At 49.9% G+C, this 24,563-nt stretch overlaps 3 protein-coding genes across 7 annotated transcripts; all 3 read right to left on the bottom strand.

Moving 5' to 3' along the window:
* Positions 1-196: 196 nt before the first annotated feature.
* On the bottom strand, positions 197-8,589 carry coro1cb (coronin, actin binding protein, 1Cb). Its single transcript, XM_003965494.3, has 11 exons — positions 6,471-8,589; positions 3,399-3,598; positions 3,058-3,180; positions 2,849-2,978; positions 2,510-2,691; positions 2,277-2,396; positions 2,074-2,178; positions 1,847-1,992; positions 1,712-1,769; positions 1,393-1,635; positions 197-1,104 (listed from the first exon to the last, which is right to left on the bottom strand). Exons 1-11 carry the CDS (start codon positions 8,572-8,574, stop codon positions 985-987), a joined length of 3,531 nt encoding a protein of 1,176 aa, XP_003965543.3. The 5' UTR covers positions 8,575-8,589; the 3' UTR covers positions 197-984.
* Positions 8,590-10,290: 1,701 nt separating this feature from the next.
* Positions 10,291-19,872, bottom strand: ssh1b (slingshot protein phosphatase 1b). 2 transcript variants are annotated; one of them, XM_029837672.1, is made up of 16 exons: positions 19,665-19,872; positions 19,444-19,534; positions 18,425-18,462; positions 16,647-16,747; positions 16,485-16,549; positions 16,272-16,393; positions 16,123-16,191; positions 15,677-15,742; positions 15,107-15,301; positions 14,867-14,960; positions 14,618-14,746; positions 14,484-14,530; positions 13,944-14,090; positions 13,667-13,867; positions 12,961-13,597; positions 10,291-12,845 (listed from the first exon to the last, which is right to left on the bottom strand). In XM_029837672.1, exons 1-16 carry the CDS (start codon positions 19,730-19,732, stop codon positions 12,297-12,299), a joined length of 2,619 nt encoding a protein of 872 aa, XP_029693532.1. In that variant the 5' UTR covers positions 19,733-19,872; the 3' UTR covers positions 10,291-12,296. The 2 variants fall into 2 exon arrangements, with proteins under 2 accessions (XP_029693532.1, XP_029693533.1); XM_029837673.1 differs by lacking the exons at positions 18,425-18,462; positions 19,444-19,534; positions 19,665-19,872 and adding an exon at positions 17,613-17,854.
* Positions 19,873-20,047: 175 nt separating this feature from the next.
* On the bottom strand, positions 20,048-24,485 carry LOC105416578 (synaptic vesicle 2-related protein-like). Of its 4 annotated transcripts, none has more exons than XM_029837674.1 (17): positions 24,277-24,485; positions 23,500-23,575; positions 23,358-23,413; positions 22,848-22,933; positions 22,650-22,748; positions 22,506-22,577; positions 22,302-22,426; positions 22,165-22,228; positions 21,947-22,072; positions 21,747-21,875; positions 21,602-21,675; positions 21,448-21,524; positions 21,255-21,359; positions 21,052-21,163; positions 20,889-20,970; positions 20,719-20,808; positions 20,048-20,560 (listed from the first exon to the last, which is right to left on the bottom strand). In XM_029837674.1, the coding sequence occupies exons 1-17, from the start codon at positions 24,314-24,316 to the stop codon at positions 20,369-20,371; spliced, it is 1,605 nt and encodes a 534-aa protein (XP_029693534.1). In that variant the 5' UTR covers positions 24,317-24,485; the 3' UTR covers positions 20,048-20,368. The 4 variants fall into 4 exon arrangements, with proteins under 4 accessions (XP_029693534.1, XP_029693536.1, XP_029693535.1 ...); XM_029837676.1 differs by having other exon boundaries at positions 20,934-20,970; XM_029837675.1 differs by having other exon boundaries at positions 21,255-21,356.
* Between the last annotated feature and the right edge of the window lie 78 nt (positions 24,486-24,563).

The following is a 24,563-nucleotide window of genomic DNA, read 5'->3' as shown; positions in this document are numbered from 1 at the left end:
GTGCTGTTGATTCCAGCGTGTAGTTCCGGCTGCTTCCGCCACCTGTAGGTGAAAGAAGGAACAGCATCAACTTAAATTTAAAATAAATAAATAACCCAACCACCTTTATTTCTACAGGGTGTCCCAAAGATCATCAGCCATGTCCGTCATTTAATAAGAGAAAAATCTATGTAATGAAATAAAGGATGAGGAAGAATTCCATGTGTAAAATCTTTATTATGTGTACAGAACTGTTTGTCAGGGGTTTGGTGAAATAAGCTGGGTGAGTGGTCCCTTCCCAACACCAATTATGCACTGGAGAGGGCGACTGTAGTTTGACCCTTAAATGGTGACAAGAGGCAACACTACATCTGCACAACATTTACACCAGAGAGATGCCAGGCCCCCCTCCCCCTCCCACAGTGGAGCCCAATGTTATGTTTCTATCCCAGAACAGGAAAAAGAAGAAGAATCCAGCAATTCTTCCACATTCATAAATTTGTTGGTTATCAATGAACAACTGGTGAGAGAAAAGAGAAAATCAGCGATTGTTTTTTTCCTTAAAAAAAAAGAGAAAGAAATCCAGCTGGACTACATGGATCTATCCGGAATGTACAACAGGGGGGAAACTCAATGTAAAAGCAGTGCATGAAACCGCACACAATTCATATTTGGCAACACATAAAAACAATGGAAATACTGCTGCTACATACAGTCGTTGGACATGAGAATGTTAACCACAAGATTGAAAAACAAGTTTAAAAAAAGTTAAGACTTCAACAAAAATGTCTTTTCTTCAATGAGCTTCGGGACCTTTTTTTTTTGTTTTTGCCTTTTTGTGTCAGGACAAAGTGAAATTTGATGCGGAACTAAAAATAAAAAGTTTCTTTTGGAATGTTGGCCTGGTCTCACAGCCAGCACGACACCGAGCGAGATGAAGCCGACGTTTTGATTCTTTTGATTTTTCGGAGAATTTGGCCCCGGCCTTTGGGTTCGCTCCGCCCTTCACAGGGCCACCTTGGCCACCTGCTCTTCCAGTCTGGCGATTCGGCGGTCTTGGAGGATGACGCGGTCCCTGAGTGACTTGAACTCTCGGAGCACCTCTTCCAGTTTGTCCTCCATTTTCTGGTCAGACAGAGCAAGAGCAGGTTAGCAACAGTCGCTAACTGTCATGTTTGGGAAAAACCGTTCGAGTCTTTCCTGGAAAAACTGGGAAACACTCGAAAACAAGTCGAGACTCGTAATAGTTTCCCTAAATGTCCCACCGAGTTGTGACCCAAACGGCAAACTATGTGCTGATCTATAACTTTGCTAACTTGTTCCAGTCAGAACACCACAGTCATAATAATCAGCAGAATCTTCCGTGGGGCAGCAGTTTTCCTGTCAGCAGACGTGAGGAAAGCGTCTACTCACCGCCGAGGGCGCCGGGGAAACGTGTTTCTGGACCGTCGGGACGCTTTCTGCTTTTGTGGCCGGCTTGGTCTCCAGAACGTTCGTCTTGACCACCTTCAGGTCCCGATTCTTGGTGGAGACGTAGCCGTCTTTGAGCGAGATCAGTATGGGCCCCCCGTTTTTCCCGGCGAACCACTCCTCCGCCTCCAGAGCGGGATCGGGGCCGGCCGTGTCGGGATACAGGTCGTCCTGGAACAGGTCGGACTGGGGACAACAGGCGGGACACGGTGAGCGGGAGCGCTGGATGGGATCAGCAGGATTCAGCGGCGTGCCAACGTACCTTCCGTGGGACCGTCATGATGATCGGCTCGCACTTCCTCTCGTGGAGTTTGTAAAACCTGAACGGGAGACGTTTGGGCAGATTTTTTACAAACCGTCCATGAAAAATAAGAGGGAATTCAGCGAGCGGCTGTACCTCGCGATTTCACATTTGTTGACGTCCAGGCCTCGTTTAGGCATGTATCCCATGCCTCTCTGGGGCTCCTTGGTGGAGAAGGTGTTGAGGTAGTGAACAAAGGGCGCCTCGTCCGTGATCTCAAAGTACCGGATGCTGCTGTCGCCCTGGAGACGCACGCGTACACGTCAAAGACGACGAATCGAATGAATGCGGAGGTGAAGAAAACCGGCGAGGAGGCTGCTCACCTTTCCGCACAGGTACACTATGTTGGTGTCGGGGTCATAGAAGGGCAGCAGGACTCCGTTACTGGAGTCCATCTCTTGGACGCATATCGGTTCGTCCATGCTGTCCTGGAGACACAGAACACAACATTAGCTGGGAAGCTAATTGCGCGTAAAGCCAACAGGGACATCATCGTGATTGACACTAAAGCTAAAGCGCGACGTACGGTTTTCCACAAGGCTAGCTGGCGCTCGCTCATGCGGCTAAATCCAGTGGTGAAAATGTTTCCGTCCGCTAGAAAGATGGCTCTCATTGGCCGCGCTCCCTCGTGAGCTTTGTCCTTCTCCTGAAAGCAGAAACGCACTTGTCAGGCAGCCCATTTGGCTGGCGGATTCAGGGAAAGGTTTCACCACGTGTGAAGCATCGCAGCTCCAAATCCCCAGCTATGCCCCCACGTACCGCAACGATCTTCTGTTTACGGGGGTCGATGACACGGACCTTCTTGTCCTTGCAGGCGGTGCAGAGGAGGCTGCCATTGCGGCTCCAGCTGACACTAAAGATAACATCGGGGTGCATGTCCTCCAGGTTGATCACGGCCTCCCCCGTGCCCACGTTCCAAATGATGATCTGGTTGTCGCAGCCTAAAATGGACACGCGCAGCAAGTTTATTTTAAGCAGCTCACAATGCAGCAGGACAGACGTCCCCCCCTCCCGTTAAAGGGGGGGGGACAACTGTGGACCAACGGGCGGAGGTCAGGGAGCAGAGCCGGGCGGCCGCAGGCATCGGTCAAAGGTTACCTGCGCTGAGGAGGACGTTGCGAGCGGTGGGGTGCCAGGACACGATGCCGACCCTCTTGGAGTGTCCCTCTAACACCACCACGGGCTCCGACAGGGGGGTCTCCAGTCCATTTTCGGGGATCTGCCAAACCTGAATCAGCGAGAACAAACTTATAATCGAGGTGAAGAAAGGCCCCCGTCGGTGCAGGTGGGAACCGTGAGCCCCTCACCATGACAGTGCAGTCCTCTGAGCCGCTGGCGATGACTTGGTCATTGTGAGGACACCAGTCGATGTCCAGCACCGGGCCAGTGTGACCACATACTGTTGGGTAGGCCTTGTCTATACGGCCGGTCTGAGGGACAGAAGGAAGCAGCAGAGCAATAAACCTCCCCAGATATGAAAATGAAAGCGGAACATGCTAATGGAACCCCCACGTGCTCCGCTTTATTTGGTTATCACCAACTCGAGACAGATTTAAATATCAGTTATCGGCGTTTTCCACCTCAGACACGAGTCCCACGCCACCGCGCGCCCGAGACCCGTCTGAAGGTTCGCCAGGAGGTCGCTCACCTTCTGCAAGGGAAGGACGATGAAGGCTCCTCCGCCGCTGGCGTCGATGATGATGGCAACGAATTTGGGGTTGACGGCGCAGAAGGAGCTGTCCCACGTGACCCTGGAGACGCGGATGTCATCGTAGCACTGGTCGTTTCTCACCGCCTGGCCGAAGACGTGACGGAACTTGCTCTGTCGCACAACTCGCCGCATCATATCTGTGGGAAAAGCGACGACACAGCGCGTTTATTCCATTAACGGGCTCAATGACCTGCTAGATTCAGGGTAAATAAGCCCTTCCTGCGTCTGCCCGTCTCAGTTCACGCTGTTGTTTTATTTCTACCACATCATCTCGGCGCCTGCAGCAGGATTCTGGAAATGATCTCAACTCTTGAGCCACACCGAATAATCATGTGGCGACTACACAGCTCCAAGCACGTTCACGATGCCCCCCCCTCCCCCTCTTCCACATTGTGTTTCAGTGGTAAAATTCCACCGTAAGTGCTCGGGCTATTTGGAAAACAGCTATTCCCCACCAGCAGCCAAAATTTTAAAACACGGTTAAAAATTCCACGGACGCTTTCTGAGAGATCTTCCGCCCAGCGATGGAGTTTAGAAGCTGCTTGTGCAGAAAATCTATACATTTAAGGTGTGATTAGGGAGGCAATAGTCTAAGAAGAGAGTGAGGATTTACATGGGAAGCGGGATTTTCTCGTTATCCAAAGATCTGGTCTTCACACCTGCTTCATCCCAAAGCCTGCAGTAACCTTAAAAATGATCTAATGCTGATTAGATCCAAAAGTGGCTTTTTGTTTGAGACATTAATGTGAATGAGAATTTAAAAAAAAAAAATCAATACGCTCAGATCACCTATTTGTCACCCATCAGTTTGACCAAAATAGGTCTCAGGACCATGTGGGTGGGTTTGGACAGACTGTGATTATTCTCATTAGCCTGTAAAGAACACGGTCGCTGGACCTGTACTGTTAACGGGCGTTCCGAAACTCGCCCTGCGTGGCTGATCCGGTCCATTGCACATTCCATTGCTGCAGGACCGAGCAGAACAGCGTGTTCCCTCGGTCTGCAGAGCCGCTCTGGACAAGCAGCCACCCTAAATCCAAGCATGCATGTGAGAAAACAAGCTTCTTCATCGCCTGCGGGCTTTGAACGCAAGGCCACTGTGCACCACGATCACGCCACGATCCCCCACTCAACACCGAGCAGCAGGGTCGTGATTCATGATGGTGGCCGGTCATTTCTCGGCCTTGTTGCAGCACAGATGGGACGGTGCGAATGAACAAGACTCGAAGCGACTATTTTGGTTAAAACGCACCATGCAATAGCAGCATCCCCCTCTGGAAAACACAGTGCAAAATGGTGCCACCGAAAATGCCAGCTCTGCCCCCCCTCGGCTCATCAGCACGATACGTTGGTGTTTATGCATAATATGAAAGAAGGAAAACAGCTGCACAATACGGAGCATGAACAATGGCTAACGTTAGCCGCCGCTAGCTCGGACTGGTCACCGTTTACTTCATCCGGTGGAGCCTCAGACTCATTTTAAACCGGGAGAAATAAACGCCGACTCTTTCGACCCAGCAACGCGACTATTTTCAGACTCTAAAAACGTCGACAGCGGAAGATTTAGCTAGTTAGCGGCGTTAGCTAACCAAGGGGATGGGCGACACATTCAGCCTTTTATTTCCTTTAAAACACACACCCAGATGTTGGATATCGCTGAGGAATCGAGATTACGGTGGAATAAATTCATAATGCGCCTTAAGAGTTAAAAGGGGGACGGAGAGCGGTCTGCTCGGGCAGCTGCCCGGTGGCTGCGCCGGGGCTGGTCCCGTTAAACGGCGGCAGACATACCGAAGATGTGACGGTACACCGAAAATAAGGAGGGTGCGGGGGGCGTTTATCCACGTTTGTTCTAAAATACCAGCGGGGCAGCTGGACCTTATACATGATGACAAAGCAAAAAGCCACCCAGGGTTAAAAAGATGTTTAGTTTGTACACAACAGCCCTGGTTGGCTTCCCTCTATTTGTTTCGCCCCCCCAAAACTATTGATGAATCAAGTTAGCATCTTAGCCTAGCGGCTAACGCTTAGCTGCGGTGGACCGCCGCCAGCTGACGCAAGTGCAGATATTTCCACCCATGGGTTTAGGCTGCTCCCATTCTCAGACCCATCCAGCGAGCTAAATGGATGCTGCGCAGGCAAATTGCATGCAAAACACCCGATGCAAAGGCGCACCCAAAGGGTCCTTACCTCCTAAACCTATGCAAGATTTTCTTAAGCGCGGGGGTTAATCAATCACAACACATGAATGTGGTGGTTCAGGCGCGCCCTGATCCTGCCGGATGGTGCTCTGTGCGGTCCCTTGTCTCCACAAAAGAACGGATGAGACGCCGAGGTTTTTAATGTCCGATCCCGGGTGCAGAGATGTGCCCTGGAGCCAGTTTTTCGGGAATTAGTGCAATCTAAGGATGCCGGCAGACGTGCAGAGCATCCCCTGTCCGCTTTCACCTGCGGGAGACTAGTAATAGTCTGCTCTCATCGTTATTAAATACGATGGCGAGCGGCTACGGCACATGCGCAGAAGGGACGCCGGATCTCATGGAGGCCGTGTCTGTGAATGGGGATGGGGTCTGCGGGGGAAAATGGGTGTCTACATCCCACTCGGGTCTTGTGAAGCAGACACGCCGGTGTTGTTTTTGTTGTGTAAAAAAATGTGTTTGCTTTGCAAGGCAGCATCTTTTGTACCACAGCACCCCCCCCCCCCATCCCACCCCAGTCCCTGTTATGAACACAAGTCTGTAGACTTCAGTTAAATCCTCAGAGTGTCGTTCTGAGAGATGCAGAAAGCTTTTTTTTTTATGGCGTTAAGACTATTTAGATCCTCTTCTGCACTCTGAAAATAACTACTTCATCTTATTTGGCTTTCTCATACAGAAAACTACATCATCTGGTCTTTATCACCGGTAAAACCTCAACTTTCAAAGAAGTCTATAAACCAACAAACTGCTGCAGTAGGATGGTGAAGTAAGAAGCAGGACGTCCCTTCAGAGCCCCGCAGTCCCTTCTCACCTTTCTTTGGAGACGACTGGACCTCTGGCGGCCTCTCTTTCGTCTTCTTTGGGGCGTCAAACGTGTTCTTCATCTGGGAGACCTTCACGCTGGCGCTCTGCTCCAGCTGAACCTGCAGCTTGGGCCCGTCGGCTTTGGCCCGGCTCGGATGTCTCTGCAGTTGGTTCACGGCTTTGACGATTTCCGCCACGGGCTTGTAAGAATCCCCCTCGCTGCCCCCTCCATCGCCTCTGTAGCCCTCGCTACCGGTCGCGCGTCTCGTCCTCCTGTCCTCGCCGATGTGGTTGCTGACCTCTGACCTGACCTCCAGGTGGTGCGTAGGGCTGAGTTCATTGTCGGGTGCACGCTCAGGCTCTCTGGTTGCACGAGGAGGGATTTTGGCGACGGACGGGGGCGCGCCCCTGAATCTGGATCGCCGCTCCAGAAATACTCTCCTCTGCAACATGTCCAGGTTTTGCAGGTCTTCGTCCGGGGACATCTGCTCTATGCGGTCGCAGTAGTCGAAGTCGATCATGTTGCCGTAGCGATCGTCAAGGGCGCCGTGTTCCCAGGGGCTGAGGTCAACCGACAGCGGCCGCCTGGCGGCGGGGGCCACATTAGGGCCCCTGTCGTCCCACAGCGAGCACATGTCCTGGTTCTTGGCGGAGATCCAAGGGGCGTCCTTGTTAAAATGGAAGGTGTGTCTCCTCTTGATCCTCTCCTCGGGCCGCAGGTCTTTGCATCGTCGCTGCGCTTCGCTCAGCTGGGCAGTTTTGAGCTTTATAAAAGGGTTTTTGGGCTTTTTGGGGACGGGCGGAGGCGGACCCTTGGCTCTGGGGGCAGACGTGTCCCCCGAGTCGCTCTGGGCGGGCGAGCTGTCCGCCGCGGACCCCTCCCTCTCAGGCAGCCGACAGGTGAGTGGTGGAGGGGAAAGGTCGGCGGCGAAGCACGCCAGCTCGCTCTCCGTCTTTAAACTGGCGCACTGTGTCCTCCCGCTCCCACCTTCACCCCCGGTCAGGGGGGGGCAGGGGAGAAAGTCAGTTTCTTCTACTGGAATTGATAGGATTTCAGATCCGGGGTGCGTTTGTGGGTCAGTGGTGCTCCTGAACCCCTGGTTCTCCTCTGGCTTGGTTGCCATACCTGCATTAGCTCTCCTGGACACTGCTCCAGCAAACCTGCTCTGGTGGACGTGGTCGCCGTCTCCACCGGACCCCTCCCCCGCCGCCTCTCCGGCGCTCTTTTTCTGCCTTCTCGCAGATCCTGGAGCTATTGGAACTTGTTTCTTGCTGAGGTCTTTGGTGCTTCGCTCCTCCGCTTCCCCAGTTGTCTCTGCGTGGGCAGCTCCAGCATGACTGACTGCTTTTAGCCGACACCTGCCGCCTGTCACTTCACCCAAATGTTGACCCATTTCCCTTTCAAAACAGGCTGCGGCTAAACTCTTATCATCTGCCTCCGCGCCGTCTGCAGCCGGGGAAACGGCATCAGCTGTTCTTCTGCCAGTCGTCCCGAGTCTCTTCTCTTGAGGGGCGTCGGGTTCTGCCACTGTGTCTCGTGTCCCGTTGCCAAGCGTGGTGTTATTTGCCCCCTCGGCCTCGGCCTCGTCCTCGTGGAGCACAATGAAGCCTCCCTCATTAGCGAGTTCACAGGAGGCCGTCGGACTCCTGGTCTGAGCATCGGCGCCAAACTTTCCTCCACCGCTTTCGGAATTCCTCCCGTTGCTCTGCTGTTCCATAGCTGCAGTCCCAGGACAGGCCACAGCCTCGCTCTCGGAGTTTTCACTAGGATTTGAATTTTGCCTTCTTTCTCTAAAGCTCAGGAAAGTTTTGAACTCCTCCACCGTCCGTGCAAAACTCCAGCTCTCCCTGACTCCGCCCCCTTGCTCTCCTCTGGCGTTTGGAGAGTGATCCCGCTGACCTCGAGGCCCGATTGGCTGCCCAATTTGGGTGTCCTCTTTGTGCCCGGTGACTCCCGCTCCGACATCAAGCCCACCCTGGGTGCTGCTGCGATGGTCCCAGCTCTCCTCCTGTCCCGCCCCCTCCATCTGGTCTGGGTCCGCAGGTGGTGGGTGCGAGCTCTCAGACGGTCCTCCATCCCTGTCCGGCAGCTTCTCCAGCTTCTGGCCCATGTCTCCGCATCAGGGAAAGAGACAAACTGATGTCAGCACAGTCAAAACATCCTTACGGAAAACCACCTGCTCCCCCCACCCCCCTGAAATAACAGCAGCCATTGTGGGCAGTTTTTATCACACAGATTTCTCTCTTTTTGTATTTTCTCCTATACAACTCACACCTCCTCTTCCCCTCCCTGCCCCCCCCTCCCCTCCCAACCACGGCCTGTCTATCTCTCCCATTCTGCCAGAAAGGAATGCAGTGGGGGGCTATAATTATATTTGGTATGAGGGTCATCGGTGAGTCAGAAGGCCAAAAAAGAAACAAGATAAGTGAGATAAGAGGTCAGCCACCAGGCGCCAAGGTCACATAATACACATCCATCAAAGCTGCCGCACATAAACCCTGAAAGGATCTGCTGACAGTAAAGATGGCCGTTCAGCGGGACATCACGCACTGTTAATTACCAGCTCACAGGGCTAGCTTACGCGGAGGTGGCCCCCGCTGTCTGACTGTTGATGGTTGTTTTGGTTACGGCCCGGTCCAGGAGGAAGAGCCGTATTGTTCGCCTGGGCACAGTTTAACCACTGACATGACGGATGGAGGAACAGAGATTATTACAGATCAACGTCGGCACGCTGCGCTGTATTTTTAGCTTCCGGACAGATAAAAGGCGCCGTTACACTGTTGGTCCCACCAGGTTAATAACATTTGCAGACAGAAAGGTGACAGAAAGTCAGGTCCCCCTCACCCGCCAGCCATGTGACGCCTTCGCTATTTCAAGCCTGGGGGGGTTGTTTTCACGTCATTCCTGTCATTGGGCCATTGTCTTGAGGATTTTGCTGCACAGGTTTGGGGAGGGCAGTCCAACCAAACCCCAAAAGGCCTGACGTGCTCGGAGGGAGGCTCAGCTGAAACCACTTAGCAAAGGAGTCTCGTTAGCCGCTACCAGCTAACGCTCACGTGCTGTTTAATTCGGTATTCTCAGACGCCGTCTGTCCCTCTCCTGGTCTCTGCAGCCGAAGGTGTTATTTTGGGATGGATGTGCTATGACCGCAGCGGCGGGAGGCATCTGTGACATTAGCTGGTGAATGTCCCTCGCTCACACGTCTCGCCCCTGTTTTTATCCACCGTCTTAAGTCGCTCATGCGTCCGGCGCACAGTTTATCAGAGACTTGTGACTTTTAGTGGACAAACCATTAGCTGGCGCTCGACGTGCAGCTGGACAATGTCGAGAGTACAACCTTACAGCTCGTCATCAGAACGTGGAGGGTAATAAATGCAGAGTTATGCAGGTTTTACAGAAGATTTAGCCTTGGACTCAGTCTTAACATGTCAACTTTAATAATGCACCATTTCACACGACAATGCTGATGATCCCATTTGAATTATGACCTTGAACAACTTAACTGATGGTCCGAATGGGAACTGTATCAAAAAAGTGACATAAAGCCTTGAAAAAAAGGTTACTTACTCAGCCTGACGTTGATGTCCGTCGTCCTGTTGGACTTTGAGCTTCTCTGGCGGCGCGTCCTTCAGCCGTCACCATGAGATCAGACTGACTTCATTTGGCTAATTTAATTAGACCCCTCCGTCCGCTCGGCTCGGAGGCCCCGAGCTGAGAGACACGACTCATAAGATCTCGACAAACCCCGCAGAGCGCTTCGTAGACGGGGCTCGGTGTTTGGATATCGTCCGTCTTCAGACCAAAAACGGCGCGACAGTACGTGGTGAGCCATTCAAATTGTTTATTTCCAAGATAAACAGTGGACTGGACGTCATCTTAACAAAAATGTAAAAAAGAATTATAAATGAACAATGGCCATGTGGTACAGCAGATAAAGGTAGAGATATAAATGCTTTAACATTTCCTTTCCCACTTGTCTCTCGTCCCCGTGCTTTGGGACACATTTGTGCTGTATAAATGAACCTGGATGACCCCCAAATACCTCTAATAAATGATTCAGCCTCCCTCTGGGAATAATGAGGAAAAACAAACATGTTTGTTATAGATCCAGAGGATATAGGCCTACCTGGTGGTACAAGATCACATGCACAATAGCCTTTTTGGTGCTTTGGCCACACCTGCAAGCTTGTTTTTGATAGTATATACAGAATTTTAAAAGACTTGAGTAGCATTCTGCAAACTAAAGTGCTCAGGCAGTTCATAATCGGAAGCCTGCTAAGCGTGTGTGAACTGGGAGGAAGAGGCTGTCGTGCATGTGTGTGTGCTTGCATACAAGTGCGATATGTGTTACAGTTTTTGAGGAAGGTGGTTATTATTCAGAGCGAGGGCTAAATGAGAAGAAGCTGAAGCGCTGACACACTCTCACAGAGGACGGCGGCAGAGCGAAGGCCGAGCTTAAGGCACTTGGATACAAAAAACAAGCAGAACGCATGACAAAAGTGTCGGCATGAGGTCAGGAACGGGTGGATTTCTGACCCAGCATTGCAGACGGATCGGGTTTACAGCGGAGTATGTTAGCTTAGCTTAGCAACCAGCATCTAAGCAACAATGACATTGACATGAAATGACAAATACAACAGTTCACTAAGCTAATTGCTAACGTATGGCAGGGGACGCTAGAAGCAAACTAATGGAGCAAACCAGCAGCTCTCATGGGATCAGCTATGGGAGGTGATGGAACAGATGACACTGATGTTTGGCAAATATTTTGGAGAACGAAAAAAAAAAAGCAGAATATGTTAAAACAATAAGCACAGCTTTTAATCTCTGATCTTTTTGAACAGATTAATACGATCTTTTCCCACACAGTCATCATTCGGTCCTGATGGGGCACATCCAGCGTGCCCAAAACAGCATGAGCGTCAGAAAAAAAACCCAGTGGCACAGCAATTTTAGATAAACGAGGGGAAAATATCATCGCAGATTGCATTTAAATAAATCACAAATTCACATTTTCACACTCAATGTTATGCACCGTTTAAAGTTGGAAGAAAAATAAGCCTAAATCTGTGGACTACGATCAAATTTAAGAGCCTCCTCTGCTGTTTGTCGACAAGATTTGACAGCAGATGTTAAATATGATTGTTTTTAATATATTATGAATTCACGTGACTGCAATCGCCCGTTCCAGTCGTGCTTCTTATAGTGACAGGAACAAAATTCCACATCAAACTCTGCCTATAAAAAGGCGCGAAACATTTCAGGCGATTGCACTCCGTGCCGAGGCGGGACGAGGATATGCGTCGAAGGTCAAATATGGCGTACGTTTAAAAACCAGAGTGATCCAGCCACTGAGCAGAGCCAACACAACCGTCTTTCCAAAAACCTGCGACGCTTTTCCGCACAATTCCAGGCGATATCGATCCAGCAGTCACACGACAACCGAGCTGTTGATGAGCCGCACCGAGAGGAGCAGAAGTGTTCGGACACGCGGTCTGGGAATGGGCCAAACCTGCCAGTCCGATGATGGCCAGGAGGAGGGCGCCGCGGTCAAGTCTGGGCGAGGGCAGCCGGACCGGCTCCTCCTCTGACCCGAAGCTTTCAAGCGTTTAGCATCGAAACGTGTGGATTTTTTAATGGCGGCAGACGGGGACAGAACGCTGCAGGGAAGCCGTCTGCAGCGATGCGGAGAGGACAACAGTATCGGTCAAAGCAGAGCTTCGTTTCTGGTGTGACACCCAGTCAGCAGAGGGCCGAGGGTGCTTACGGGGGAGCCGGGGGAGCCTCCTCCTGCGTCAGGCTCCTGGATGCTGTTTTAAGGCCGACAGGAAGCTAGCCCTCCACGCTCAAATTCTGCAGCTTCTCGCTCCGCTTTGCCCTCTTTTGCATCAGTTCCAGACCGAATTCCATCCCCAGTCCCGATATTTGCATCTGCAGCTCCGCCGAACCCACCGGTTGCAAATTTATCCCTTCCACCGTGGAGGCGAGGGCGCCCTGCGCCGCCATTTCGCCCCTCTGCGGGTCCAGAGGCGCCTCCTCGCAGCTCATGGGCGAGACCGCTTTCTGGGAGTCGGGAAGTGGGAGTAGTGGGACGAGGGGGGTGCAGGTGGTGCAGTGGTAGAGAGGGCTGCAGGCCTGGATGAAGTTCTGCGGGATGGCCGCGGTGGCCTGCAGCGACTGCAGGACGGGCGTGGAGGCGAAATTGGTCCCCGGCGGGTCGATGCATATGGTCGGGATGGTGCAGTGTCGCGTCGGATTAAGGCGATGGGAGCGGCCTCCGGCCGGCCGGTCGCAGCGCCGCCCTTGTGGCAGACGCAGGCAGTCTTTGCAGGACTGGTAGGAGGGCTTGACCTTTAACGGGTTCCCGGTGGTGGCGCTGTCCTGCACGGAGACAAAAGACAGAGCAGCTCATCAGGGCACGAAACATGAATGTTTCTGCCATCACAAAATAATTCCGAGATGTAAAAAAGAGCATTTTATCAGGACATTGACTCACGTCAAAAGCCGCAGGACAGCTGCGCTTGGCTGCCAGGCGGTTACTGTTGTTGGTGTTCAGGTTGGCCAGGCCCAACCTGCTCTCCTCCATCCTCTCGCACCCCTCTACGCCTTTCTTCCCTTCCGAATTGGCGGGGGTTTGGGCCAAGGCCGCCATCTCCGCTTCCTCTTTCTTGGCTTCCTCTTCGTCCTCTTCCTCCAGGGTGCTGAATTCAAGTCTCAGTCTCATGTCCTCGAGGGGGTCCAGGCGCCCGCAGGTCTGAGCCGCCGTCCCCTCTCCCGGCAGGGCCAGATGAGCCATGGGAAAGCCCTCGTCCTCCAGCAAGGCGTCCCGCTCCACGTCCTCGATCTCGATGAAAACCCTTTCCATGCCCAGCAGAGGGGGGCCCCGCACAGGGGTGGAGGGCTCGCTGTCCAGGGCCGAGTCCGACAGGCGTCTGAAGTAGTAATTGTAGTTGAGACAGTCGAGGGGCTCCATCTCCAGTCCTCTGCAGGGCGACGCCCCGCAGCCCCCCCAGGCCTCGTCCTCTCTGAGCCCCGGAGTCTCCTCCCCACCGGTGCTGTGGCCAGAGGCCTGCAGGTCATCTGAGCTCTCCTCATCGGTTCCAGGCCTCCATAGCTTGTTGTGGCGCTGTTTACTGTGAAGGTAGGGTCATTGGTGAGACACCGCGGCTCTTTATTCTTATATTTGTGCTTGACCTTCCCACCTGGCGTCCAGGATCCCCTCGTATTCAGCCAGCTGTCTCATGAAGGCGGCGTTTGGCTGAGCGATACCCCGTTTCTGCCTGACAAAGTTGTAGGCTTTCTCCAGAGACCAACCGTACTCCTTCATTGCATAGGCGATCACGGTCGAGGCAGACCGGCTCACCCCCATCTTACAGTGTACCAGGCACTTGGAGTTGTTCTTCCTAGACCACATTTAAAGGGGCTTTTATTAACTTCAGCTCATCACCTGGTTAAAAAGTGTATATTTATGCCTCTTACTTGGCCTTAACAATAAAGTTGTAGGTGTCGTTCCAGTGGGCCAGCAGGTCAGTGGCCTCCTCGTCATACACGCGCACGTTGAGATAGGAGAACATGCCAGGGAAGAAGTTGTCGATCTCTCTGGTGACATTCAGGATGTAAGCCACCCTGCAACCAGAACAACACGTCCTCATTTTTCTCTGTGTCTTCCTGTACCTATTCTTCACCCATTATATGCAATAACAAAGACTTTAAAGTCAGTGTTAGAGTGTTCCCATATCAGAGTTGTCCCTGAGATGTGTGCAGGAAATTCTGTGACTTTGAAATTAGGGGTTAAGCGTTGGGGTTAAAGCTCATTTCTTATACTAATGCACTGCAATCAGTAGGAGTTCATTGCTAATATTTTAATCTGGAGTCATAGTTTAAAAGAAGTTGCGCAACGCTGATTCGTGAGGAGAAATACTGCCCCCACCCCCTGCGGCTGCTGCTGGTAACTACACGCTTATGTCCCCCTTTAGACTTAAATATAGTGAAAATGCAGCTTTTGAATTTCAAGCTCACCCGCATTCACGAAGCTCTTCCAGGTTGGAAGCGTTCCATTCTGAGCCCTGCAGAGGAAATACAGAGCGATGGATGAGAGCAGGAAAAACCTGCCCTGGTGATATAAGAGCCACACAGAAGCCAGCTGTCCTCACCAAGTAGACATGGTCAAAAATATGCGTGGCCTTGTCCATCTGACCCAGGATGAGGAGCATCTCGTTGTCGATGAACTCTTTGTACTCTTTGAGGTTACAGCTCATGTGCTGCTCCAGCTCATTACGGATCTGTGGAAACACGGAGCTATTTTGTTTTTCCCAGCCTCAATATTAAAACATTGGAATAATAGGGTAAAGAACATGTTTGTAAACAATAAGACAGGAAATGGGGCGCTGATGCGTACGTACTTCCTTCGACGTGATGTTCTCCAGGTCTTGGAAGGTCATGATGTTGCGTAGCTTGGCCTTAATCAGGCACTCTGTTCTTTCCCGCTCGGTTGGCCTGCAACCGCAGACTGAAAGTTAGCTCGGCAAAAGTAAGAGCCCTTGACCTTTGACCCCTAAAAATCTAAAGTTCATCCACGAGTTGGTGTCACCATCTATAATTTGTGTGGGATGATGCGTTCGCTGCCAGCGTCTCGTCCTGACCTGTCGACGAACATGGTGGGCGAGTCGGGCCGGGTGGTCTCCAGGTCGGTCATGGCGTTCCACTCGTTGACGCAGCTCTGCTCCGAGTTGACGCAGCTCTGGTAGAAGGCCATCCAGGTGAGAGCGATGCCCCCGGGGAAGTAGTTGAACCTGCGTGACACCTCACATGCCTTGTGGAGGACCTGCAGCGCAGACCTGGAATAAAAGGCGAGCTCTTGCTGATCTGTGCTTTAATTAATTCATCACGATGGTTCGGTGCTGAAAGGTCACACAGCAGGTATTTTAACCACAGCGTGGGCTGTTGATGGTGCTACAGAATCACTTAAAACTCACTGATATTCAATATATAAATGAATAAAACACCAAAACATGAATGCAATTTGAATAATAATTATTATTGGACGGAATAATGTGTTTACGGTGGCTCTTTTTGCTGTATGTGGAGCTGATCGTAGAGTAAATTTAAAATACCGGCGCTGAGATCAGATACTAAGAACACGGTGAAATGTACACAATCATGAAATTTACAAATGTGACTGTGTTAAAAGAAGAAAAATATGATTTACTCACCACATGGCCTGCACTGAAACAGGCTTGAAGACATGCGAGCGCCCTGCTGTGTTGACGCTGAAGCCTCTGATGGGGAAGGAGAGGAGGAGGAAGGAGAGGAAGGAGGAGAGGAGTCAGAGAGGGTGGCGGATTGCGATGGAGAGCGATGGTGCGGGACGTAAACAATGACTGGACACAGCTCGTGCAGGGGACAATTCAGAACAGCCACCAGTGGAACATTCCTCAGGCATAAAGGGAGAATGTTCACACGTCAGCAGGAATAGCTGACGCCAAACAAAAAAGGCCATTCGCCGTTTCACCGCTAGGTGGCAGCAAAGGCCAAGAAGCGGATAAAACCAGCGGAGGGAACTAAAGTTAAACTCCTGACGTTGTAACTGTTTAATCTGTTCACGCAGGACAATTATCGATTCAGTATTGATTGTTATGATACACTACGACACACTTACCCATCTCCATCTAAATGTATGTTGGTATCGCTCCACAGTGGCAGCACCATCCCGATGGAACAAACCTTACTGCCAACCACAGAGGACATTTAGGAGGATATAACGTTAAAAAAATGTGCCAAACAAAAAGCTCTGGCAGCTCAATTCACCAGTCTTTGTCAGTGAAGTCCATCCCCAGGACGATGTTCTCCTCTGTGTCCTGATGGCCGCTGGTGTAGACGACCACCATGTAGCGAACCCGTTCGGACCATCCGCTCTCTAAGCGCACGGCCTGAGGGAACCAATACACATCGATTCTGGAAACTGGAGCACAACAGACTGTGGAGGAAGACAATTTGATGGCGTCTGTGGGTTCCACTGACCAGCTTGATGCGATCTTCCGAGCGGAGGACCTTGAACATGATCTGCAGATGCTGAGGTAAATCACCTGAAACGTGACGAGAGACTGGTCAGATCGGCAACAAGAAGAGGAGGAGGAGCGATGAAGGAGGTTGATTCTTGTGCAGAGCCAGGCGCGTGGTCACCTGCGTGTTTGTGGTGGGTGGGGGTCTTGGGCTCCTGCGTGGTGCTGCCCTGCTGGAGGAAGAGGGCGGCTCCTTTGACCATGAAGAAGCTCTCGCTGAGGCTGGAAACGACAAGAAACGTTACTCTGTGATGCACTTTTAAAATGAGTGAGGTAGATCATCAGCTTCTGCATCATCCAACATTCAAACAGTACCTGGAAAACGTCAAATAACACAAATCTGATCATTTCATTGCTTAAACAGTCCCTATTTGTGATCAACATGAGCGTCCTTTCATAATCAGTTATCCTTTAACCACAAATAATCATTTTTCCTCTTGTGACTTGGCAAAAACAACTGCAAGACTGAAAGAACATCATATTAAATTAATAAAAAATGCTAAAGTCACTGTACGGTTGTAGAGAAACCGATTGATCAACCTGAGACATAAAGAATGAAGGAGGGTCAAACGACGGTCAGATCTGAACGTCTTTGTTTGAGAGTTGATGTGAACAGAGTGAAGCTTTGTTGACAGTTTCACGCACACACACACACACACACACACACACACACACACACACACCTCCGTGTGTGTCGGTATTACAGAGTGGGAGCGTCACAAAGGCTTTTGTTTCATCTGAATGGATGAAAAAAGAACTCAAATAACCTTCAAGGACTAAAAACTGGAAGTACAAGTGAAAATGTACAAGTTGGATAAAAATAGTTTCTCCTAAAAACAGCAAAGTGAGAAAGAGGAAACTTGGACTTTAAAGTGAGGAGAGGATTAAAAGTGTGTAGAGAAGCAGCAGAAGATGGAAACCCAGGTAAAAGAGACAGCACTTCAACACCAGAAACATCATTTCCAAGGTCAACTTGCTGTGGAATAAATATCCTCTGATGTTTGTTTCTGTCTGGATTTAAAGTCTAAACCCCGGCAGAGTTTTCTGAACAATCCTGCAGAGTTTCTTCTTTTCTCTTTCTGCTTACATGCGACAGACCTCCCTCTGGGTCAGAGCGGCTCTCTCCACGAAGTGAGGCAGCACGGCCAGCACGACGCTTTCGGACGGCCTCAGATGCATCCTGGGATGTTTAAAGTCCCCCCAGCGTCCTTTAGAACAACCCTGTTAGTCCGTTTCTACACCTGTGAGCTCCACAAGTCTTCTCCCTGCAGTCCTGAGGGGTCCTTGCCTGCTCTGTCCTCTCTGTTTCTGGTCCCCGTCTCCACCATCGTCCCCACGCAGCTTCCACAATGACATCATTCATGTGAGGGGCGGGCGGGTGGGGGGGGTGTGCTTCTGGCAAAATCTCAAATTCAGACAGATTTAATTTGGGAGTGGCAGAAACATGTGGCTGGTTCCGACAAAGGCCGGCTGTGTGCTGACACCAGCCACGATCAAAGAGACGCTTTGTGACCCGGCAGAAACCAGAGTTCACCGAATCTCTGTTACATAATGGAGGAAACATCTGAAGACTTTTCCTGCATGATGCACAAAAAAACACCCCCAAAACTGCCAGTTTGGACAAATATCCACATCTGCAGCGTTGTCAACGCTCAGCACATCCCGGCTCAACCATCACACAAGAAAAGAATCTGCCAAATCCACAATAACGTGGCTGCAGGCTTACAAACACCCCTTTAATTTAAGCTAAGAACCTCTTTTAGAACCTCTGTATGCTCTCTGGCAAAAATGCATCCAACCATGTGCCTTTAACTCCCCTTAATTTCCTTATAACGTGCATGTATATATATATATGTTTTTTTAAAAGTTAAAAAACAAAGAAAACAGGAAGTCCATTACCTTTGATTATTTTTGCGGTCATCATCACTCCCAAAGTCCTGAGAGACAGAAACAGAGCAGAAGACGTGAGTAAACCAGTTTCATCCAGTGATGAAGAGCGTTGGTGAGAGAATTGTGAGTGAGCGCTCTCCTCCTTCAAAAGCGTCTTTTATATTACAGCATCATCTTCTTCCTCAGGGGAGGGAACAGGGTAAATATATTTAAATGAACTCTCACATTTTGGATAAACATGTGTAGTTGCCTTATTAAAGATGATAAATTCTCAGATATTATCTGCCCTCACGCATTTATATGTAAATGTGCGCATCATCCTTCAGAGGGAGTGAAACACCGCCCCCTAGTGTTCTGGGCGCGCATGTGCTAATGACAGGCTGCGCCTTTAAAAAGCAGAAACCTGAAATCTGTGCACTAAAACGCAGAGGAAAAGAGAGAATGTTTTGTGCAACCACCGACTAAATGTGGCAACAGTAATCTCATCATCACATCATCCATTTCCTCTCCCTTTGAGAGGAAAGCCTTGTCACTCTGAAGACAAAAAAGGCGCCATGACCCTGATGGCATAACATCACAGAGTTCTAATCAGGCATATTGGAAAAGTTTTTTTTTAACTATCAGGACGAACAGCTGCATTTAAAAACGATGTTTTCTCTGAACAAAACACATACAGGGTTGTCCTCACACAAGATCAACAAAGGGATGTTGCATTTCTGCAGGGAAGACTTAAGTACAAACTCTGAAATCCTGCCAGAAAACGCTAAAAAAGCTCAGGTCAGCTAAAAAAAGAGCACTTTGTTCTGTCACTAAAACCCAACCCCCCACACCCTTCCGGGATTTTGTTTACAAATCCGATGCAACGACGGCGACAGCAACTCTGGGCTGACGACAAAGACGACGACAAACAACAACAACAACAACACACACACACACATCAGTCAGAAACGGAGCCATGTCGGAAGAGGACAGTCTGCACCGGCGTCTCTACAGAAAATGCAAAGATGACCCCCAGCGTTCCCACCTACCTCCCCGGCGCTGCTGTTGGTCGTGCTGGCCGAGGATGCTGCGCTCGGTGTGGGGGAGCGCTGCAGAGTGACCAGGGCCATGGTCGGCGGGCTGCAGCAGATGGGAGGCAGAAGAGGAGGAAGAGGAGGGGGAGGAGGGGGAGAATGAGGGAAGATGCGCGGCTGAGTCGGTCTCTGTCACCGGGGAGAAAATGCCTAGTCAGACTCCCATCCAGCAGCACCTGACTCCGCAGCCCTGCTCCTTCGCGGCGCCGCTCCGAGCGTCCCCTCCCTGGCCCGGAGCCCTCATGAGCGGGTGTCCGCTGCGGATATCCGACCTTCGCGTCGAGTCTTCGGAGGCAGAAGATCCCGAGGTTTCATCCCTGGCGCTCCAGACAAACAAAACACGGTGCAGGTTGCGAGCGGGGCAGAAATGACGCGCAGCTTTCAGCGGCGCCTCTGATTGGTTGGCCTAGTTCGCGTGCGCGCTGTCATTGGGCCAATGTTGTCAAGGTAACTGGTCAGACTAGGAACTCCCTAATGCAAATAAAAGTGATATAATAACACAATAATTGTGCCGACATATTTGCATTTTTACAAAATATTAATTTTAGATCATGGCAACATGATATGTATGCAACCATATTTTATTCATTTTAACAATGTAGACTTGTTCTTTATATCCCAAAAGTCATGTTTTACATATTTTTGGGTCTTTTTTTCTGTGATTTCTTACATTTATCACCCTTATCCAAGCATGTTCAATTCATTGACACAGCATAAAACGAAGCTTCTTTAAAAGGTCAAACAACACACTCAAACCAAAAGTAATTACAGTATTCCTAAAATACATGGAATATGTAGATTTATGCAGTGGAATTTCCAGAGTGCTCCCCTGAGGCTAGACAAACCAGCTTCTGCTCTCATTATACACCAGGAACTGATGTCACTCTCTTTCACCAGAGAAGAACGTGTAATCCCCCGTGGTCGTCGTCACTTTGGCATCCTGGTTCTGGTTGGTTTCCTCCAAGCGCTTTCCCTGTGTCTCGATGGGCAGCATCAGACTGGCGATGGCAGCCAGCAGGCTGATTCCGCAGTACACCGACAGGGTCAAATACAGAGAGAAGCTGCGCATCACCTGGAACCCAAACACGATGTACATGTAGAAAAGTTCTGCGCTGATTTCAATGAACCGCCATTTGCTGTGTGCTGCAAATGTATTCATTTCGGGGCCTTTTTCCATCACAGTCTCCTCCTACATGTAGTTTCAACCAAAACACTGGGATATCTGCATACCTCGGACACAAAGGGACTAATCAGGGAACCGATTTTGCCGAACCCAGCACAAAACCCAAACCCCAAGGCTCTGGTTTGCGTTGGAAAAACCTGATGGGTGAGAGCAGAAAGCATGTTTATCAGCTCCGCTGCACAAAAAACTTGCATCAAAGTGAAATCTTCGGCTGAACCTCTGGTGTGTAGACGTAGCAGACTTGCAATAGTGTAGTACTAACGGCTCTGGTGACGAGGATCAGGCTTGTGACAGTTGTGCTGTGTCACCCCAAAAAACACAGACGGAAATCAGCCGTTTGACTATGAAGACTCGTTCGAAAGCGACGAGCGCAGACGTACCTCCTGAGACAAGCATACATGGGCAACACAAACAAAGAAAACATCAAGAAACAAATCGCAAAGCTCTTCTTCCGACCAATGCGGTCCAGTAGGAAAACAAGCAGGATCGGACCTGGAAAACAGAACTTAAAAATGTAAAAGCGTGATGCAACTAAATATTGGCGCTGGCAGCAACATGTCTTGGCTGGGAGGGACGAGCTCACCTGGAACGTCAGCAAATGATGTCCATAAAATATGTCGGTAGTCATCCGACGTCAAATATTTGCACTGTAATCCACAGGCGGGTCCTGCCATGGCTTCAACATCTGCTGCAGAGGTGAAGGTCAGGAGGACATTCTGCCAATTCACCACTAAAAATGGGTGGGACCCACGTGGAGCATCTGTGTGCAGACTTACCCATGCAGGAATCTCCAGACTGCAACAGGCTGGGGGTCAACATGACGATACCGTAATAGCAGAAAATACCTGAAAACCTTTGGTTGGATAGAGAGATTAGGGCATGTGCAGATGAGAATAAAATGAGAAGACTGAGAGAAAAACCAGGTCCAACCAAATGAAACTCAGCAGAAGGGTGGTGCGCCTGATCTCGGGAGTGAAGAGGTCTTTAATCTGTCCACGGTTATCCTGCACAGAAGCAACAACAGCGATTGGACGCGTTAGCGCCAACGAAGCGCAGAGGTGGAGCAACATCTCACCTCTTTAAAAGTCACAATCTTAGCTTCGGGCATGGGCTTCCTGTTCTGTTTGGCGACGTATCTGAGAGTTTCCAGGGCCTTGGCGGTGCGTCCTGACAGCATGTCGAAACGAGGACTCTCAGGAAGCCACTGTGTGACACGGACAGGCTTGGGGTCACCGCTAGTTTTGGAAATTTTATTTCAATTGCCAATCTACCCACATTGTTGACAATAAGAAAAATGCCAGTTGGAATGGCGGAGAGCCCCAGGAGCCACCTCCAGCCCAGAGTGGGCATAATGAACAGCGCCAACAGGACCTCTAACATGGAACCAAATGCCCAGAACAGCTGAGGTGCACAAAAACATGATGCAGGAGGGGTCAGCAACCTTTGTAGGTCAATAAATCAAAGACTCCCAAATGGCGACAGTGTAACATTACCCCCAATAGGGTGAGGCAGCGTCCCCTTAAGGTCATGGGCAGGAATTCTGAGTACACCGTCAACCTGTAACCAGTGTGGATGTTTGTTATAGATCCTATATGGCCACTCAAATACACCTGTGAAGATGGGAACCTACGCCTGAGGGGTGCCCCCGATCCCGAAGCCTACGAGGAACCGTAGGAACACGAACCAGCTGTACCTGGGAGCAAAGGCGCTCAGGACGCCAAAATACAGTATGCTGCAGGCGCAAATGGCCAGCCCCTGTTTTAAACGGAGAGGTACCAGTTAAAACAATAAAGCGCACAGAAAAATCACAAGATAAGACATATGTGAGGCTCACATTTCTTCTGCCATACTTGTCGCAGAAAATCCCCCAGATGGGGGCGCCGATCCCCATCGCGAGAAACACGACCTGCGGCCAGAACGAAAACATCCTGACATTCTCCAACTTTCACAAACACTCCTGAGGAGTCGGTTTTCTTACCGAGGACATGAGAGCCACCTGATAGCTCTCCAGCCTCCACTCGCAGCGCAGCTGCGGGGACAAGATGGTCATGATAATAATCTCCATGGCGTCTGCAACCTGCTCCCGCAGCACAAGGCAGCACAAGATGTGAAACACTGTCTGGGAACAACAGTCCGCAAAGTTCTGCTTCTCTTTTTTAAATCTCAAGTTTCATACCCATGCAAGGCCGTTGATGAAGGATATTCTCCAGTGGAACTTCCCAAAGCCGATATATTCCAGCACGTCATCTACTGTTAAGGTTCCTTAAAAAGTGACATTTACAAAATAGACATTTACAATATAGAAACACAAGTGTGTATATGGGTACGACCCAGAACCAAAGTGTGGGACCACGTACTTGGTGCTACAGGAAGAGAACCCCCCTCCCAGAGAGTGAGATTACCTGAAATTCACAACTTTATTCTGATTCTACAGAAGAATCTTCACTCAATATTCATGACAAATTCATTTGGAATCAATCCTTTTGATTGTTAGAGCAAAAAAAAAACAACTTTTTAAAGGTTTAACTCAAACTTAACTAAATAATGTGAAAATTACACTTTTTATGAGGCTATTTGGATGCCCAAACATTCCCCGTTTGAATGCTGTTTGAGAGGAAGTTAATTTTAACCCAGGTAAAATGACTTCAGAAGTGTTTATACTACCATGAATAAGGATTCCACGCACCTGTTATAGGTGCAGCTGCAGGTACCTGGTCTTCAGGATTCTCACCTCTCTCAAGTCTAAAGCCACTCAAGCATTAGTATGAACATAATGAAGAATTTCCTTTTAAATTCCCATGGACAACATGTCACTATTGCAGTTTTACCTCATCTCAGGCTTCCCTCTCTTCTTGGTCATTTCCATGTTTTTGTGAAGCTGTGAGAATGCGTCTTTCCCAAAACCTGCTGGAACACTTTAGGTTTTTACTATCTCACAAGCAGATCCCAGCTCAGTCTGCACTTACTGGTTCTACAGCTTTTTTAAGCAATATTAGGCAAATTAAATAATAATTATGGGCTGTGTTTTGTGCATGAAACGGGCTGCACAAGTTAAATCTTATTAATATGATTTGACTGAATTACTATTAAACAGTGGTTATTATGAAAATCCCCTCCACCACACACACACACACACACACGTGCGCTCCCACTGAACTTTGAACCTTCTCTGCATGATTATTGTCTTCATCTCACTTCCAGTTGTGAGCTGCTGCTGTATAAATAAAGTTTGAATTGAATGGAACTATATTATCATGGTGCAATGGAACCCATTACTTGATACAGGTGATCTAAACAACTGTTGTCACAGAAACGTAGGTAATTTAATCACAAACTGATAATTATGGCTCTCATGAGAAGGTTGTAATTAGTTGGAAATGCAGCTGCCTAATCAAAGATCAGTAACTGAATACCGTCACTGTAATTTTGTAGGGAGGAGGGGGCGGGTTGGGGTAAAGTTACTACCGGTACATCCTTGTATGTTTTACATACGTACACACACCCGCACACACAAACACACACACACAGGCTTCTGAAACATTGCTGTTCAGCGCTGAAGTTAATTGACCCGCGTTCTATGAATGTTTAAGCGGCTCCGTTCTTACCGAGCGACCTGGAATGGCTCATGAGGACCTCATTACCCATGATTCAAGAGGCCAGCAGGAAGCAGAGGGATGCAGCTTCGCCTCGCCCCTCCTCTTTCTCCTCCTCTGCCACAGGTCGTGGTACCTGACCTCCTACTATGCCGGCCACTATTTCACACCTAGATGGAGGAGGAGACAGATCCGATGGTCTAAAGAGGTTCCGGGATGGAGGAACTCGCCCGTTGCTGAAACCTCCCGACTCTGAGTTGGACTGTTGTGGACTTCACGGTTAAAGTTGTTTGGATTCA

The sequence above is a fragment of the Takifugu rubripes genome, chromosome 6 (assembly GCF_901000725.2).
Source record: "Takifugu rubripes chromosome 6, fTakRub1.2, whole genome shotgun sequence".
In the NCBI taxonomy this organism is placed as follows: domain Eukaryota; kingdom Metazoa; phylum Chordata; class Actinopteri; order Tetraodontiformes; family Tetraodontidae; genus Takifugu; species Takifugu rubripes.
This window is presented reverse-complemented; position numbering and strand designations above follow the sequence as displayed.

What these genes read in the sequence shown, in the direction of transcription:
- coro1cb (XM_003965494.3), bottom strand. Translation starts at nt 8,574, where the DNA reads ATGGGCCAGAAGCTGGAGAAGCTGCCGGACAGGGATGGAGGACCGTCT. An exon ending in CAACGTCCTCCTCAGCGCAG is followed by an intron (nt 2,692 to 2,848) that starts GTAACCTTTGAC and finishes TGTCCATTTTAG; the next exon opens with GCTGCGACAACCAGATCATC. An exon ending in AGCTAGCCTTGTGGAAAACC is followed by an intron (nt 2,179 to 2,276) that starts GTACGTCGCGCT and finishes CTGTGTCTCCAG; the next exon opens with GACAGCATGGACGAACCGAT.
- ssh1b (XM_029837672.1), bottom strand. Translation starts at nt 19,732, where the DNA reads ATGAGGGCTCCGGGCCAGGGAGGGGACGCTCGGAGCGGCGCCGCGAAG. An exon ending in CACCCACCACAAACACGCAG is followed by an intron (nt 16,550 to 16,646) that starts GTGACCACGCGC and finishes GTCACGTTTCAG; the next exon opens with GTGATTTACCTCAGCATCTG. An exon ending in GAAGAGCTTCGTGAATGCGG is followed by an intron (nt 14,091 to 14,483) that starts GTGAGCTTGAAA and finishes TTCTGGTTGCAG; the next exon opens with GGTGGCTTACATCCTGAATG.
- LOC105416578 (XM_029837674.1), bottom strand. Translation starts at nt 24,316, where the DNA reads ATGGGTAATGAGGTCCTCATGAGCCATTCCAGGTCGCTCG. An exon ending in GAGCCATTCCAGGTCGCTCG is followed by an intron (nt 23,576 to 24,276) that starts GTAAGAACGGAG and finishes GTGTTCCAGCAG; the next exon opens with GTTTTGGGAAAGACGCATTC. An exon ending in AGGTGGCTCTCATGTCCTCG is followed by an intron (nt 22,578 to 22,649) that starts GTAAGAAAACCG and finishes TTCTGGCCGCAG; the next exon opens with GTCGTGTTTCTCGCGATGGG.